The sequence below is a fragment of the Gavialis gangeticus genome, unplaced genomic scaffold, assembly GCF_001723915.1.
Source record: "Gavialis gangeticus isolate Ggan-Ray unplaced genomic scaffold, GavGan_comp1, whole genome shotgun sequence".
NCBI classification, from domain to species: Eukaryota; Metazoa; Chordata; order Crocodylia; family Gavialidae; genus Gavialis; species Gavialis gangeticus.
In genome coordinates, this window is record NW_017729014.1 from 5,960,888 (window position 1) to 5,976,561 (window position 15,674).

General features: G+C 49.1%; 1 protein-coding gene across 1 annotated transcript in view; it reads left to right on the forward strand.

Annotated features, from left to right (window-relative positions):
* Positions 1-15,674, forward strand: part of MEGF6 (multiple EGF like domains 6) — a 463,693-nt gene that overhangs the window by 442,022 nt on the left and 5,997 nt on the right. Inside the window, exons 26-34 of the mRNA XM_019511651.1 lie at positions 125-253; positions 881-1,009; positions 6,475-6,603; positions 7,514-7,642; positions 8,123-8,254; positions 9,766-9,894; positions 11,251-11,379; positions 12,468-12,596; positions 13,096-13,224. Coding sequence (XP_019367196.1) covers positions 125-253; positions 881-1,009; positions 6,475-6,603; positions 7,514-7,642; positions 8,123-8,254; positions 9,766-9,894; positions 11,251-11,379; positions 12,468-12,596; positions 13,096-13,224 — 1,164 coding nt within the window. The remainder of the gene's footprint in view (positions 1-124; positions 254-880; positions 1,010-6,474; positions 6,604-7,513; positions 7,643-8,122; positions 8,255-9,765; positions 9,895-11,250; positions 11,380-12,467; positions 12,597-13,095; positions 13,225-15,674) is intronic.

The following is a 15,674-nucleotide window of genomic DNA, read 5'->3' on the forward strand; positions in this document are numbered from 1 at the left end:
AATTTTGCGTATGGCTTCTGCCTCCCAACCCCCACATGCTGTCTGCAGGTTTGACCATTTACACTGAAACACCAGTACCGACATCTGTTTTCTGACTTTGAGTTATGTCCTGATCTCTCCCCAGCCTGCCCGCAGGGTTTCTATGGAGCCAGCTGCCACCAACGATGTCTCTGTCAGAACGGTGGGACCTGTGACCAGGTCTCTGGGCGCTGTACATGCCCTGAAGGATGGACCGGACTGGCATGTGAGCTGGGTGAGTGAGTCCCGGCGTGGAGGAGCCTGAAGTGACTCTGGAGCTGCGGAGAATTGTTGCAAGCTTGTCCCATTCCCAGGAGCATTTCCTTCGTTTCACTTTAGTCAAGTTCATGCCCTGAAACCGCAAACTTAAGTGGTCATTTGGCAGCAGGAAATGGCAAGCAGTTTTGTGGGCTTGCAGGGAATGTGGTCTGAGCTGTGCCTGCCTTAAAATGTCACAAGGATGGGAGTGAATTCCACATTTCCAGTGAAAAAGCAAAAATACACAGTTCTGGCACCTTTTGAACTAAGTAGCCAATGGTTGTGATGCTGGAGTGTGCAGGAACTGCCACGACAAACCCAAATGAGCCCTTAAGGGTTTGTGGTTTCTGTGGCCTAGACCATACTGAAACTGCACCCGAGAGCAGAACAGCCGGTGGAGCTAGAGCTGCTGGGCCCAGTGGCTTGAAGTCGTACAACCACCTGGTAATGAGAGCAGACTCCATAGTGGATAAAGCCACACTTTCCCTTTCCTTTCTTTTCCTTTCCTTCTCTGAAGAGAAGTTGCTTGTTGGCATATGTGAGTTATGTCCCTGCCACGCTCTGTTTCTAATGCCATCTCTGTCATTTCTCTGCCTTCTCCCAGAATGTGCCCAAGGGCAGCACGGGATGGATTGCCAGCAGAGCTGTGAGTGCCACAATGGGGGGCTGTGTGACCGTCAGACAGGCCACTGCTTCTGCCAGGCTGGCTGGACCGGTGCCAAGTGTGAGAGCCGTAAGTGCAAGACCCTCAGTGATAGCTTTTGCTTCTGGGCCTGGTCCCTTACACCGGAGTGAGCTGTTCATGCGACGCAGAGCCTTTCCAAGAGTCAGGAAAGACTGGGTAACTTTTAAGAAAACACAAAGCTGCTTTTGCTATACAGTCAGCACAAGGCCTTCCTGCCTAATGTAACACATACTTTCCATCATGCGCTTATTCTAGGTGCCAGGAAATTTTTGAGTAAACAAAGGCTCCAGCTTTGGCTTGCAGAGCTCTAGGGGAAACTTGTAGGTGCCATAGGTTTATCTGCATAGACTTGTTTTGCTTATTGCTGTGCTTTTCGCTACCCTGTGAACCTGACAAAACAGAAGTGCTGGGGATGTTCTCAGCACTGTGCAGCTCAGCTCCTCCCTCATGCTTACAGCATGAATGTGTAACCTGTTCCCACTCAAGTCACTGGCAAAATGGCAGGAGAGTAACAGGCCTGTGGGCTTTCTGGGGCCATAGGCCATGCCCCAGCTGCTGTATGAGCTGTGGGCAGCCTAGAAAAAGGGGCAGAGCAGACAAGCTGCAGGAAGACTTCCCCTTAACCCCAGAATGGAATAGCTGTTGGCACTCCAGCTTTACTTACTCTCCCCCACCCACCAACTTCTGTGTCTGTCTGCTTCTGGCACCAGTGCATAGGCCCTAAATGCTTGGCAACAATTCAAAGCCCCAGCCAGTAATTAGGTCTGGTGTTTTGCAGGCTCTTGTACTCACCTTATCTTCAGCTGTAATAAATACCCTGGCAATCCCTTTGCGATGAGGTCATGTTGAAAGGGCTGCTGGTTTTAGAAAGGGGAGCCTCAGGGGTTGGATCATGTACCAGAAAATCCACCCCCAGTTCCTTCCCTGTTCAAGGGGTCTTGGCAGCTCTCCATCCCCCCCCAGCAGCATTCTGAGGATAACCCCTGGCACTTCCAAGGTGGGAGGGAAATGTTTGGGTCTGAGCTCTTGCTGGCAGTATGGGTAGGTTGGAACATTTCTCCATGTGGGACTAACGTCAGGTAGCTCTTAAGAGCTCTTGGGCCTTTGCCAAGCTGGGAAACCTTGTCTGTCTCCTTTTGTGGGTGTGCCGCTCCTTTCATCAACGTCGTGCTCTGCAGTGGTAGGCATCCTGAGCTATCTTTAATCCAGCAAGCACTGGTAATTGTGGCAGCAAAGATGGGTTGGCGGGGCCATCAGTGCAAGCTGTACAAGGCAGTAGGACTAAGTGCACACAGTAGGTGTGTACTTAGCTTGTTGGTCCATGCTGAAGTCTGTGGCCACCTTGTCTCAGCTGGTGCAGTTACCCAGGTAAGCTAAATTAAAGCCAACACAGGCACGGCTGTCCATGCTGCAGTCACACTTTCATCTGCGGTATGCCTGAGACATGTATACGAGGCATTTCTCCCTCTAGGAAATGGAGACCTGTTCCCTCTCAGTGTCCCTTTGCACAGAAGCCCTTTCCAGGTCTCTGCTTTTTGTCTCTGAACCCTTTTGGTGCCACTTTACTTTTGTCAAAGCAGAACTGAACACAGCTTTCCCATTCCAGGCACCTCTTTGCTCTAAGCAGGGCAGTTTGGAGGCAATTTCTAACTCTAGCAAAAACAGGATGCATCCTCATGAGGTAGCCAAACTGAATGCTAAAGGAAACATAGAGTTTTGGATCCCAGTTGGACCCAAGCCTTCAGGAGCTCTTCAGCCATCTCCTAATGGAGTACTGAATGCTCTGCTGAATGGAATTGTGCTCATCTCCTTAGCTGAAGGATTGAGCCAATGTATGTCAGGGCCAAGCCTGAGTTTGAATGTTGCCTGTTAAATTTATTTCAGGTTTTTTCCAGGCCTGGATGTGGTATTCTGATGAAAATCACAACTGGCAGTGCCAGGGTATTGTTCTACTTATCCTTCCTGTTAGTGCACAAGAAAACTATCTGCAGAAGCAAGGTCTCAGCACAAGATTCAAAAGGCTTGCACTGTTCTGTAGCCAACCTGCTTGTTACTTCTTGTGCTTGCATTGGCTCTTAGCCATCTGGTTCTTCTGTATGACAAGAAAAGCAGATAATGAGATCTTTGCCATATAAAGGTTTGAGTGGGCTTGGCATGCCCTCAATGCAACCTTAAATACTGTAACATGAACCGCGCAGCTCATTTTACGAGCCACCATTTTGGGGAGCTGGCAGGCACCCTGATTGTGGCTGAGCCTCCAAGTGCACTTCACCCCCAGCCTGGGCCCTGGCACAGCGCTCTCAATCAAGAATGGTGTTCACAGAACCTTTCACAGGTCAAGTCACTCCTTTTCATAAGGTAGGTCTGAGCAATGGGTCACTCAGACTGGAGCAGTAATTTGCAGTGAAACTATTCAAGACTTTCTCTGCTTCTCTGAAGGCAGAGTTTCCTACATGCCAGTGAAGTTCAGCCTACACAGTCACTCCAATTTAAAACCCCAGCAGTTTCCATCTGCTGCTACCCTATTCCATTCTTGACGAAGTTCAGAATCCCTCACTTGGCTTCTTTTTAGGGCCATGTTTTTAGAAAACACAGATGTTGAAAGATACGTGCAAAATGTGTTTAATGATGTGCCTGGTTTATGCCTCCTTACAGCCACTGCATGGGCAAAATGAACCTATTGTCATTTGCATGTGTACAGTCTGAACTCAGCCAGAGTAACTGGTTGCATGTCGAGTGTACAGTTACACATTTGGGCAATGAATCTCTTTAAAATTCAAGCAACGTGCATGGCGTCTGCTGTAAGAACCAACTTCTTCCTTCTTCCCTGACAGCAACAGGAACAGGAAAGCTGGACATTGTAGCCCTTGTTGCTAAAGAGCCCTCATTGTAATGAGGCTAGCCTGGCATCCAGCTTTTGGTAACTAGTGCAAAGGAATAACACTTCCAAAAACATTTGGCAGTGCTAGAGAGGGTGACTTTTACACCAAATGAGCCACGGAGGGATGTTTATGCAGAGACCGTTTGCTTTGCTTACAGTTTCCTATTTCCCCGTCTTCCTGCCTGGATAAGCTTTTTCCTCCCTTGTTGGTGTTGCTATATCTTGTGGGGAGCATTGTGATGCTACAGGGAATCTCAGGAGATGATCCATGGTTTGCTTCTCCTGACAAACGCATTGGTTGGTTACATAGACGCCCCATGATTTCATGAGGAAGTTGCATCTTCTGAGACCCACTCTCAGTCTGTTCCGGCTCTGCCATGTATGCCATTTGTACTTGGAGTCGGATGCCAACTCCTCACTCAGAGTAATTCCTCACTAGCTCTATTCAACAGCTTTATTGCCTAGTTTCTCTTATTGTTTTTGCCAGAGGGTAGTTCTGGCTGATTCTGGTGATGTGGTCAATGGTGCGGTGGAGGACAAAAAACTATTTCTCGATGAGAGATGATGGTGCACTGGTTGATGTCCGTATAATGGGTGGTGGTTGTCTGACTCTTGTACCTGCCAGTCAGTGTTGCCTGCTACTTTCCTCCTCATGTGAGGGGCACTATGCCAGATAGTGCCTATAGGCAGGGAACAGGGGTGGGTTTTAAGCACCCTGTTATAATTTTACATGTATCACTGAGGGTGGTGTCAATATGTTTGCTGTGACTTGAGCGTCCCCAGGTGGTGTAGGCCTATTCAGCCACAGAGAAACAAAGAGCTAAGGCAGTGGTGCATAGGGTGGATGGATGTGCTCCCCACTTGGAATTTGCCAGCTTACGCAGAAAGTTGTTTCATGTGTTGACCTTAGCTTTGATATTTAATATATGCTTTTTTATAACAAGGTGTAGGTCCAGTGTTACCCCGAAGTAGACGAGGTTTTTTGATGTTTGAGACTCTGGTCACCCCAGGTGACATTTAGATGTCATTCCTCATCCTGGTTTCTCAAATGGAAAGCTCAGATTTGGGTTTTGCCAGGGTTGAGTTTGAGATAAATTATTTAGGTAATAATCTGACATCTTGTTCAGTGCCCTCTCCAGGATCTTCTCCGTGTCCTCAAAATTCTTCTTCTCTGTGGTAATGTGGAGATCATCAGCATGGATGAAATTCTGACATTCAGCAGAAAGAAGCTGATCATTGATGTAGATGTTGAGTAAAAGTGTGACGAGTGTGGTAAGCCATTCTTTTGGGACTGCCATCTACTTTTCTGGCCATTTAGGTCCACATAAAAGCACCTGTTCTCCAAGATGGTCTGGCTTAGATCTAAGTAGTTAGTCATAAGGTATAGTTTGTGGATCATGTGGTATAGTGTTGGACAGTATTGTATGCAGCAGATAGGTCAACAAATTTCTGGTGGAAGGTGATCAACTTCTGGTGGAGAGCATCTTTGATATGCTGTGTGAGGGTTAGTACTTGGTCTGCCTAGGATTGACCTGGTCTAAAACCTGCTTCGTCCCATATAAGTTTGGAATCTACCAAGCATAAAATTCGTTTCAGAATAAGATGTTCAGAATAAGTTTGTAGGTGATGCTGAGGAGGGAACTCAGTCTATAACTTTTTGGTGATGAAGGGTCTTTCCCTGGTTTGGGAAGAGCTATGACTCTTGCCTTCCTCCATACTGATGGCATTTGTTTAGTCATCATGCATACGTTGAACAGATCAAGGAGCCATTGCCTTGCGAAGGGTCCTAGGTGTTGTACCATCTCAGCGAGTACATTGTCTACTCCTGCTGCCTTCCCATGTTTCAGTAGACCTATGCTGACTGTCAGTTCCTCCATAGTAAATGGACAGTTTAGGTCTTTAGGTGGTTGCTTGTCAGATGGTATAATGCAGTGATGGTGTTTCTTCTTTGTGAATGCTTCCCATTGTTGAACAGTTGTTGTGAAACCTGGTTGCACAGATTTAACTGCCAGATGACTGTACAGTGGCCTGTATGAAACGCATTTGGTCCCAATGGATATGTTCCCATTGGGACAGGTGAACAGCCAGCTGGACCGTTCAGTCTGGCTCTCTAGCTGTGGGGCTCAGCCAAGAGGCCAAGCCTGGACAAGTTGCAGAAATCAAACACTCATTCCTGAGGGACAGGCATCCTCTCACGCATGTGCTGGGCAGTGCTAGGAAGCCTGGCAAGGGCTGCGTGTGATGTTACAAGTGCCAGCCCTCCCGTTGTGGGATGAATGAAGAGCCCCAGTCTCCAGAGCGGCCAGTCTGGTGCCTTTCGCCACCACAATCAGGAAGAAATAAGTGCTTGGGTTTGCTGCATTTGATCCTGTTCCCAGCATGAGAGACACTCTTCTCAGCCAGCTCTGCAGGCTGACAAGTCCCTTCTGAGCTGCCACAACTTCCAGTGAAACATAAAACCCTCCCCCTGAGTGCAGCAAATGAAAGAGACATTAAATAAACAGGCAGTGGAGGTCATGTGGTGAGAACAAGGTTTGAATTGGCTCGGGCTGCGTCTCAGCCAGACACGCGCTCGTCCTGCCACACCGCCCTGCCCACTGACCCGTCTCCCTCCCTCCCTGAATCTCTGCAGCTTGCCCCAGAGCCACGTTTGGCCAACACTGTGAGGAGGAGTGTGACTGTGGGGATGGAGCCTCCTGCCATCCCGTGACCGGTGTTTGTGACTGTCCCAGGGGCTGGCGGGGCCAGCACTGCGAGAGAGGTGAGAGACGTTCCCTTCATTGCTAAACGTTGCCTGCTTCTGTTCTGCTTCTTGCTCAGCTGAAACACAAGAGCAGGAAAAGAATTGGGAAAATGCCTGATTTCTCTAGATTTCAAGAACAAGGGGCAGATTCTGCTCCACCTCATCGGTGCCTAAGTGTGATGCTGTTGCAGCCAGGTTCAGGATCTGGCAGATGATGACTGCCAAAGGCAGGTGGGTCTGCCTCTTCCTCACTGCCTGATGGCACTCAGTGTCAAGGCAGAGCTGATGACCTGTTACTGTCAGATGACCAGTTTTGGACTCAAGTAAGGTGGAACAGGATTGCACTGAAATGCCTAAGAGGTGGAATAGGATCTGGCCCTGAGTGGTGCTAATTGGCTTTGGGGATTAGCGAGGGGTTCTCCAGGGTGGGTTTTACTGCTGAGTTGCTGTGACAAATGCAGCCCACTCTGTGATTGCTGAAGGAGTCTGAGCTCAGCACGTTCCCCAGACACCACTCCCCTCTCCCTTACTCTCCTCTGCCCACTGGGTGCTCATGGGATCTGGCAGGCACCCCAGCAGAAAGGCCACACACCCCTCTGGTACATCATCCCTCCTGGTCCAAGCAGCTGGCACTGCCATTGCCCCTGCTGTCCAGGTCCCTGCCTGCCTCTGGTGTCTGTGTAAGAAAAGGAAGGTGGATGGGAGATGGCTCAGAGAAGCTCTCAGATTTGGTTGCTAATGGAGGCATCCCCTTCCTAATATCTCCTTGTACAGGAGCTGTCCAACTGGGACACAGTGTGTCTCACAACATCCCACTAGAGCTGTAATGTTTTAGCCCAGGACCTTAGCATCCCTGCTGCTGCTTGTAGGTGCTATCAAGACCGTGTATGACTCCTGCTGTGACTTCTCCCTGTCTTGCTCCCAACAGCCTGCCTGCCTGGGTCATTCGGGAAGGACTGTGCTGGCCACTGTAACTGTCCCCCAGGAACTCCCTGCAATCACATCACTGGCCAGTGTGGCTGCCCACCAGGATTCACAGGCCATGGATGCGAACGATGTACGGAGAAGAGAACAATCCCACTGCAGCTCCTGGCAGGGATTGGGAGCTGGGCGGGTCAATCAGTGGCTGCTGAGAAGCCAGCACTATGCTTTGCCAAAGAGCAGTATGGCCTTTTGTAGGCAGTGCATGTCTGCATGATTGTGCTATGGCAAAGGGTGCCAATAAGAAGTTCAAGGTGCCTACTCCCTCCATGGTCTTTGCAGGGGAACAGAAAAAGATGCAGCTCCTGTATGTATGAGCAAGTCAGAGAGCTGGAGGCATGGAAGCACATTTTCCCGCATGTGCTTGTGATTGCAAAGGCCATCTCTGTGTCCCCATCACTGTATCCCTAGCAGCTGTGCCCATGCTCCTCCCAACAGCAATGTTGTGTCCCGTCCTGTCCTGTCCCCCCTCCCCAGAATACACTTTCCTCCGGTGGAAGAGGGAAGAGTGTGCTCCTTCATAATAATGTTCTGTTGTCTCGCTGTTCTCCTACAGCCTGTCTGCCTGGGACCTTTGGGGTGAGCTGTGCTCAGGTCTGCCACTGCCCTGGTGTGAACCAGGACTGTGACCCCATCACTGGGGAGTGTGTCTGCGCTCCAGGTTATCACGGCCCCCAGTGCCAGCTCCGTGAGTTTGCTCTATATTTTGTTGGGTGCATTTTAAAAGTGTGAGATAATCTCTGCAAGGGGGCAGGGTGCCAGGGCTGCTGCTGTTCTTGCTGTGATAAGGGTTCCTGGGGCAGAAGTTGGTGTCCCTCTGGTGCCAGAAAAAAGTTCCCCATGCAGCATTCACATTGAATTAGTCAGAAGAGAGGAAACCCTACCCTGCTCTGAAGCCACAGGTATTAGTCAAAGCCTGGGGGCAACTGAGCCCAGAATTTTTTTAAACATATCCCAGATCTTCTCATGGGAGGGTGATTCTGTTTGAGTACATGTGTCCTGATGCCTTTGACCCTCTACAGTGAAACCCAGCACTGCCCCTCAGGCTCACACCTACATAGAGTCACATGCATACCCTCACCTGTGCATTCTCTCTGTCTTGCTCAGTGGGGGCTGTCAGTATGTTTAATCAAAAACCATTTTCAGGGACACAAATGCCAGGCTCAAACATTTCCCGGCTGAATTATGGGGATATCAGCATCTTCAGCAGAAGCATTTTTCCCCATTGTTTTCCCCTTAAGAGCAGAGCCCCTTGGATCGGTCTTTGTCTGCCGTGGAACAAAGTAGATGGGCCATCACAATCTCCTTTTGCCTGCCTAGCTGGAGGCAGGACAGTGAGACATGCACACTGCTGAACCATTGAGAAATGTCCCTTCCCATTTTATGAGCATTGTATTTTGCTCAAAACTTTACACGCAGCAATTTTTAAAAATGTATTTGTGCTGCAGAAGTAACGTTTCTGTGGGAGCCCTTTTGGGACCACGGGGACCTAACTGCTTGCTTGTCATATTTCTGTAGATTTAGCTAACCAGGGATAAAATGTGGAATGGGGCTGTTTTTAGGCAGCCAGCACCTAAGAACTGTCAGCGCTGTCTCATGCTTTATGCTTTGCTTTCTTTGCTAAATCTACAAGTGTAGGGAGGAGGAGGCAGCTTCAGCTGCTGTGCAAAATGATTTGTCTTTCACAACACCTACTGGTGTCCGGTGAGAGCATTTCACTCCTTTATGCACACTCTCTGGAAGGGACAGACCTGGCTCCCTGAAATCCCAGCTGGCTGTTGTGCCCGAGCTTGGATCCGCAGAATGTATCTATTTGTCTCACCGTGGGATTTCTGTACAGGGAACTGTCACTGTCTCGCCTCACATAACCAGGAACTGCCTTCTCATGGTCTTGTCTCTCTGCATAGGGAAGGAAGTGTGTCGGCTGACACATTTTCCTGATTTATATTTCTTTCTACCAGCATATCAGCTGGGCTCAGCAGCTGGTAGAATAACTCTTGCACTGGCATGTGAATTGGCAGACCACATGCTCTGCCAGCTGCCTGCAAACGGACCCAAGATTTCTTTACTGGCCTAATGCTTAATAACAAAGGTTGAGAGGCCTGGGCTCAGTGTGTATCACTGCTTGTGGCACCTGCTCCCCATGTCAGGGCTTTATTGCTTCCATCCAAGCCTTGGTTTCTTTTTTCCCTTTCCTAGGGTGTTCGCCAGGATGGTACGGCTCCAACTGTGAGAGGCAGTGCCAGTGTAAGAATGGGGGCCACTGCGCAACCACCACTGGGGCTTGTCATTGTCTGGCGGGGTACATGGGAGCTGACTGCAGCATCAGTGAGTACGCAAGCAAACCTCAGACCCAGCCCTGAATCCTGGCATGAGCTGCTTGTGCAGCTGCCTTAAGAGCCAAGCTCATGTAGCCTGTGTGTACATCAGCCCTTCACAAAACAGCAGAACTTAGGCTGCAGGGCACCAGCCAAAAACCCCACAGGCAGAGCATCTCTCTTAAGCAGCAAATGGAGAGTACTGCACCAAGTATTGGCTACTGCCCAGGTGAAAGTTTTAGCATGAGCAGTGAGCAGTTGAAACTCTGGACAGAGGAATCAGTAGCGAGTCCATGCCTAGTGCCAAAATACATGGGCCAGTCCTCCTTCACCCGAATCTAACAATGTCAAGTGGTTTTGAGCTATTCTAGAATCAGGGTGAAATGAGAATCTGTAGGTTTTAGGCTTTTTCTTATCCTTTCAGTGGTTAAAAGGAGCAGCAGGACATCCTATGGTCAGCATGCAATAAAGCACTATAATAAACCCATCTCCCCAGCACTGCCAGGTTCACAGCGCCAAACACATCTGACAGGAGAGTCATGGGACTTTCTCCCCATGGGCTGCAGCATGAGTTTTTCTGTTGACACGCACAGGGGCAAAGACTGCCTTGCCCATTGCATCTTTGTGGAAGGGAATTTCCTTAGACTTCATTGTGGGTGGGGTTTTTCTCTGAACACAGTCATGGCCCTCTTGATGCTCCTTCTGTGAAGGGGAAGAAAAGCATTGCAAAAAGCTCCAGCTGTCCCCCAAATATTGGCTACCAAAGGGAGGACGAACAGGAACTGGGGGTGAGTTGGAGGAATACAGTGAGAGTTTAAAGATGTTTTGATGCTTCATCTGGAAAGCCAGGCAGAAATGCTTCCCCTGTGTTTAGTGCTGCACCACCCTTGGCTGCAGGCATATTTTTGTTCTTTCCCTTGTTTCACAGCGTTGGTGATATGGAGCCTGCTCCTTCTGAGCATTTATGTGCAACTGATTTAACCTGCTGCCTTTATTAAAAACAGAACCTTCCTGTCATCTTGTTTGTCCTGTACCATCATTGCTGCTGATGGTGGAAGCGTTAGTGGATGATTTGGCATGTATCTGGCAAGTGACCCGTGGTTCTACCTATTGCTTGCCTGTTCTGCCACAGCTCAAATGCCTTCCTTCTTCAGTACATGCTGGCTAGATTACTCTTGTTTCTGTTTTTCCACAGTCACCAAAGAGCCTAAGAACTCTTATTCCTTGTCCTACTGCTCTACCCCCAGTCACCATCCCCGCAGGCTTAACCCTAGTCCTCCCTTTCCAGACTGTAGTCTACTTCTAGGCATGCTCTTGCATTAGAGTCACCACCTTCTAAGGCCAGTAGCTGCTCCTCTTCCCGTAGGCTGCCCTGCTGGTCGCTATGGCAAGAACTGTGCGCAGCTCTGTGCCTGTGGACAAGGAGCGACCTGCCATCCTGTGACAGGCACCTGCATTTGTCCAGCGGGAAGAACCGGTCCCAGATGTGAGCAAGGTAATCGCGAGCATCTGTGCTGTTAAATAACATGTATGAGGCACAAGCTGGCTTCTCTGAAGCTCTCCCCATTCATGCAGGATGGGCTGGATCACAGCATGGGTGGATCTAAGGTCTTGAAAAGGTGGGGTGCAGTTGGTGGGGTGCATCATCACATATAACAGAGCACCCATTTTCTCTGGTTAAAAAAAAACTAAAAGCTTTACTAATATTGTAGGGTTGCTTACAGACATTAAAAAAACCAAAAAACAGCACTTTGCTTTAAACTTGGTACACTTCTGTGCCAAGCCCAGCACATGCCTAGAAGTGCAACACGTTAGTTGGACCCAGCTTGCCCAACATCTTGGGTGCTTTAGTGGGGCTTTTTTGGTGCTTTTATCTAATAGCTGATTGAAGCCCCATAGAAACACCCAGTCTATACAGATGCAGCAGAGCTGGGTTGAAGTAACGCACTACCGCACACAGCCTAGAGGTTAGGGCTATATTATGTAGCTTAAGTGAAAAGAAAAAACCTTCATTGGAATGTGAATTTGCAATCTCATATATTATTATGAAAGTACAACAAACAAGGCAAAATAATCAAAAGGTTTTTTTTCATTAGTTCTGTAGTCATTGGAATTAAACGTACTTCTATCTTTCAGATTCATAAGATAAAATTAAGCCTTCTTGAGCATTTTGACAGTACATCCAAGGCTTCACTGAACATTATTTTTGTTAATGTTCACCTGATTTAAGTTTTCCATACCTGAGTTAATGTTTCTACCTAGAGTTAAAAACAGTCTGCAGGGCTGTGAAATAGGGGCTACATTTCCAGGAGCAGCTGGCAGCAGAATAGCAGAAGATGGTATAGCTTGATTAATAGAACCATTCAAAACCATTAAAAATGGTCATTAACTTCTGTGGAATGAAGAGTTTAGAAGAAATCAGATAGATTATAATGAGCCATGAAGTAAATTGTTTCCCTCAGTGCTGCCTGAATAGAAATGCTGCATTTGGGTGGACCAGGAATGAAAGGTGGTGCAACTGCACCGCTCTGCTCCCTTTTGATGGGAATGTAATGCCTCTCTTTCATCTTTTTGCCTTTCCAGCCTGCCAGAAGAACCGGTATGGGGCTGGATGCAAGCAGACGTGCACCTGCCAGGGCAGAGGGATCTGTCATGCAGCTGATGGCTCCTGCCTGTGTGGCCTGGGGCGAACCGGGATGTTTTGTGAACTTGGTAAATGCACTGGAGGTGCTTTCTCAGGCCCTGCTGAATGCCCATCTGGCAGTGGTCAAACCCATCAAGTTTGCACGTGCAGCCAGTGGCTTCTTGTGTGCATCCATGTATAAACTGTGTACTCCATCATGCACTGCGTCATGGCATCCCACAGTGTGTGTAAGGGGGGGGTAGGGCAGCCAGGGGTCACCTGGCCTGCCAGATGGGTGGGTATAAGAATCTCATTGATTCCAAAGGTCAGAAGGTTTGCCTTGAGCCTAGTGCTCATTGAGCGAGTAGGGTGAAAGCCAGCTGGGATCTGTAGCCAGCAGCACATAAAAGAGTGATATGGCAGAATCGCATCCTGACTCAGTGTGACTAGCCACCCATTACAACTGGGACAGCCTTTGGCATGTAAGCTCAGCAAAGCTCAGGCTCCCACCTCTGGAGCTGAAGCTATCTCCCTCTGCCACACTGTCTGATCTGGCAATGACGCCTCTCTAAAATGTGTCCCCTCCAGAATGCGCACCAGGGACGTATGGTGCCAACTGCCAGCTGCACTGTGCCTGCCAGAATAACGGGACTTGCGACTCAGTGACAGGCGCCTGCCACTGCACCAGAGGATACTACGGGCACCTGTGTGAACACAGTGAGTCCACCAGAGCAGCAGGAACTGCTGCTTTGGCCATTGGGGGTGTTTTCTAATGACAGGTCTCAGGACCAGACAGATGGGGAAGGTCTGCTTCATATCATGACTGCCAAGCCCACAATGCCGAGGAGTTACAGGCACCTAGGTTTTTCTGTTAGTGTCCATGGGGTTCATGAAGCAGTTGCTTTGCCTTAGGTGGAAGCCAAAGCCCTAAAGCATCAGCTCATCGCAAAGACTCTCTGCAGTCACCTGGAGAGTTTCATATGGGAGAAGACAGGAAGGGGGGCAGTTCTCCAAAACAGCCTGATGATCTATTTGAACCTGACATCTGCCAACCTAGTCCAGGTAAAATAAAGCTGCACGTTTGTTTTGGGAAGCCTTGGATTCCACAGGCTGCCCCTCCATCCGGCTCTCTGTCCACTCTGTCTACACTGCGTCCTGGTGAACTGATAACCTGACCACCTCAGCAACTCATTAAACAAAGCACCTGAAGAAAGCAGCAACATGGTCACTTTTGTGACATTAGGAAAGTTTTATTTCTTTAGTATTCTCAAGTTAGACCTTTTACACGTGGGGTGTGGACGCACATGACAGTCAAACCATTTCCACAGTCAATAATTGGGAAAGGAAAGGAGTGTTTTGGGTGATAGGTTAGTGGACCAATTAACCAGTGGACGTGGTTAGTGGACCAGTCTGGGATAGATATAGACAAGATAGATAGATACATTTCAGATACCAGAGTACTGTGCCTCAGGTCTATCCCAACCACACCGTTAGTCCCAAAAAAGATGACCCACAAAAATCCTTCCTTCTCATAAATTTCCTGGACAGCTACATCACTGCAACACTGCCAAACCATGGAGTGACTGGGAACTGGCCCATAATTGTCATGGGTCAGAAGCATGTGCCTGCATACTGTCAAGGGTTTCAAGTAGATCAATCACATTTTAGGCATGGAAGTGTGATCAATCTGCTGCCAGGAGTTGGGAGCGAGTAGCCAGTCTAGCATGCTTGCAGAGTTTTCCCAGCATTCCCCAAGGAAGCTCTTAGCTGGCTGGAGACCAAGAAAGAGGAAGACAATGACATCAATTGTCAGCAAGTGCAAGTTTCTCACTTCCACAGAGTCCAATAAAGAGCAAATAAAGATTTTTACCAAACTGTGTGGGAGCACCCTGACTAGGGGTGCCCACGTGTTGCTGGGGAGCAGGGAAACGGGACAGTCTGACCCCTGCATCCCAGGTTCCCACTCGGCTAGAACTAAACTAACACGGCCTCTTGTCAGCTCAGATCAAGCATAGTCTATGCTTACCTGGCAAGAGAAACACCGTGACCACTGAGGCGGTCTTCCTAGTCACACCAGGGAAAACTGCTTAACTGGCACAGGGACAGGACCTGCCAAGGTAATGTAGCTTCTGGAGCGGGAAGGTCTTGGCTTTAAGTCCACTTTGCAGAAATGGGAGACTCCTCCCTGGCTTGCCTCTGGGGCCTTACGGCTGAGGGCAAGCAAAACTCAGGGGGCATCCAAACCCCAAGCCTCCGGGCTAGGGCCTGCAAGTAGGATATTTCCAAAGGTTTTGGAAACATCTAAAGCCCCAGCTGGGGGTAGAGTATGTCTGCCGGTAGTAGGGCCACTTATGGTTCTGGACTGATTCGTGGATTTGGAATTTGTTTTGGCTAATATGGCTTGGAGTACAGAAAATTTAAATTAAAAAAAACAAACAAACACTGGGTCTTTATAGGCACTTTCCCTACAAAAGTACTCAGCTACTTGTGATGTGCTCAGTTACTATGGATGGAAAGGAAATGGCAACCTCTTTAAGAGACTTGGAGACTTTGGGGAGCTCAGGCATGCAGAAGCAGGGGTCCAGGCAGACCTGTGCCTTCTCCTCAATTGTTCCTGCCACCTGGCCCACCCCCTAGCCAACCTCCAACTCTGCCCATGTCGCTGCAGCTTTTAAAGAACACTCATCAGCTGCCCTTCATTTGTGCCAACTGGCCAGGGTTCAGGGCAGCCCAGACAAACACTGCACCACCTCTGAACTCCCAACCTCTGCAGGGGGTGCAGGGGTTCAGACAGCACTGTTTTCACCCCCTGCATATCACCTGTCCGAGCTGACCACCTCTCCATCCCCATGCCAAAAGAGCATGGGTACATAGGTAAATGCAAGCAAGGTCTGACAGGCATGCATGCATGTGCACACATTCCACCCTGGTGTCCACACCCTTGAGAAATATACACAGTGTCTGCTAGTAAAATACACGCACAGTGCACCCTAGATCCAACCCCTCACATACACAGTGTTTGTGTGCCTGACCTGCTGGCCAGTGTCTGCCTCGACAGCACCCCAACACTCCTCCCACTTTTGTGGTCATAATTTCCCCTACCCATGCATACAGCTGTGTCAGTCACACCGTAGGCCATACCCCCCCCCCCCCCCCCCCCCCCCCAC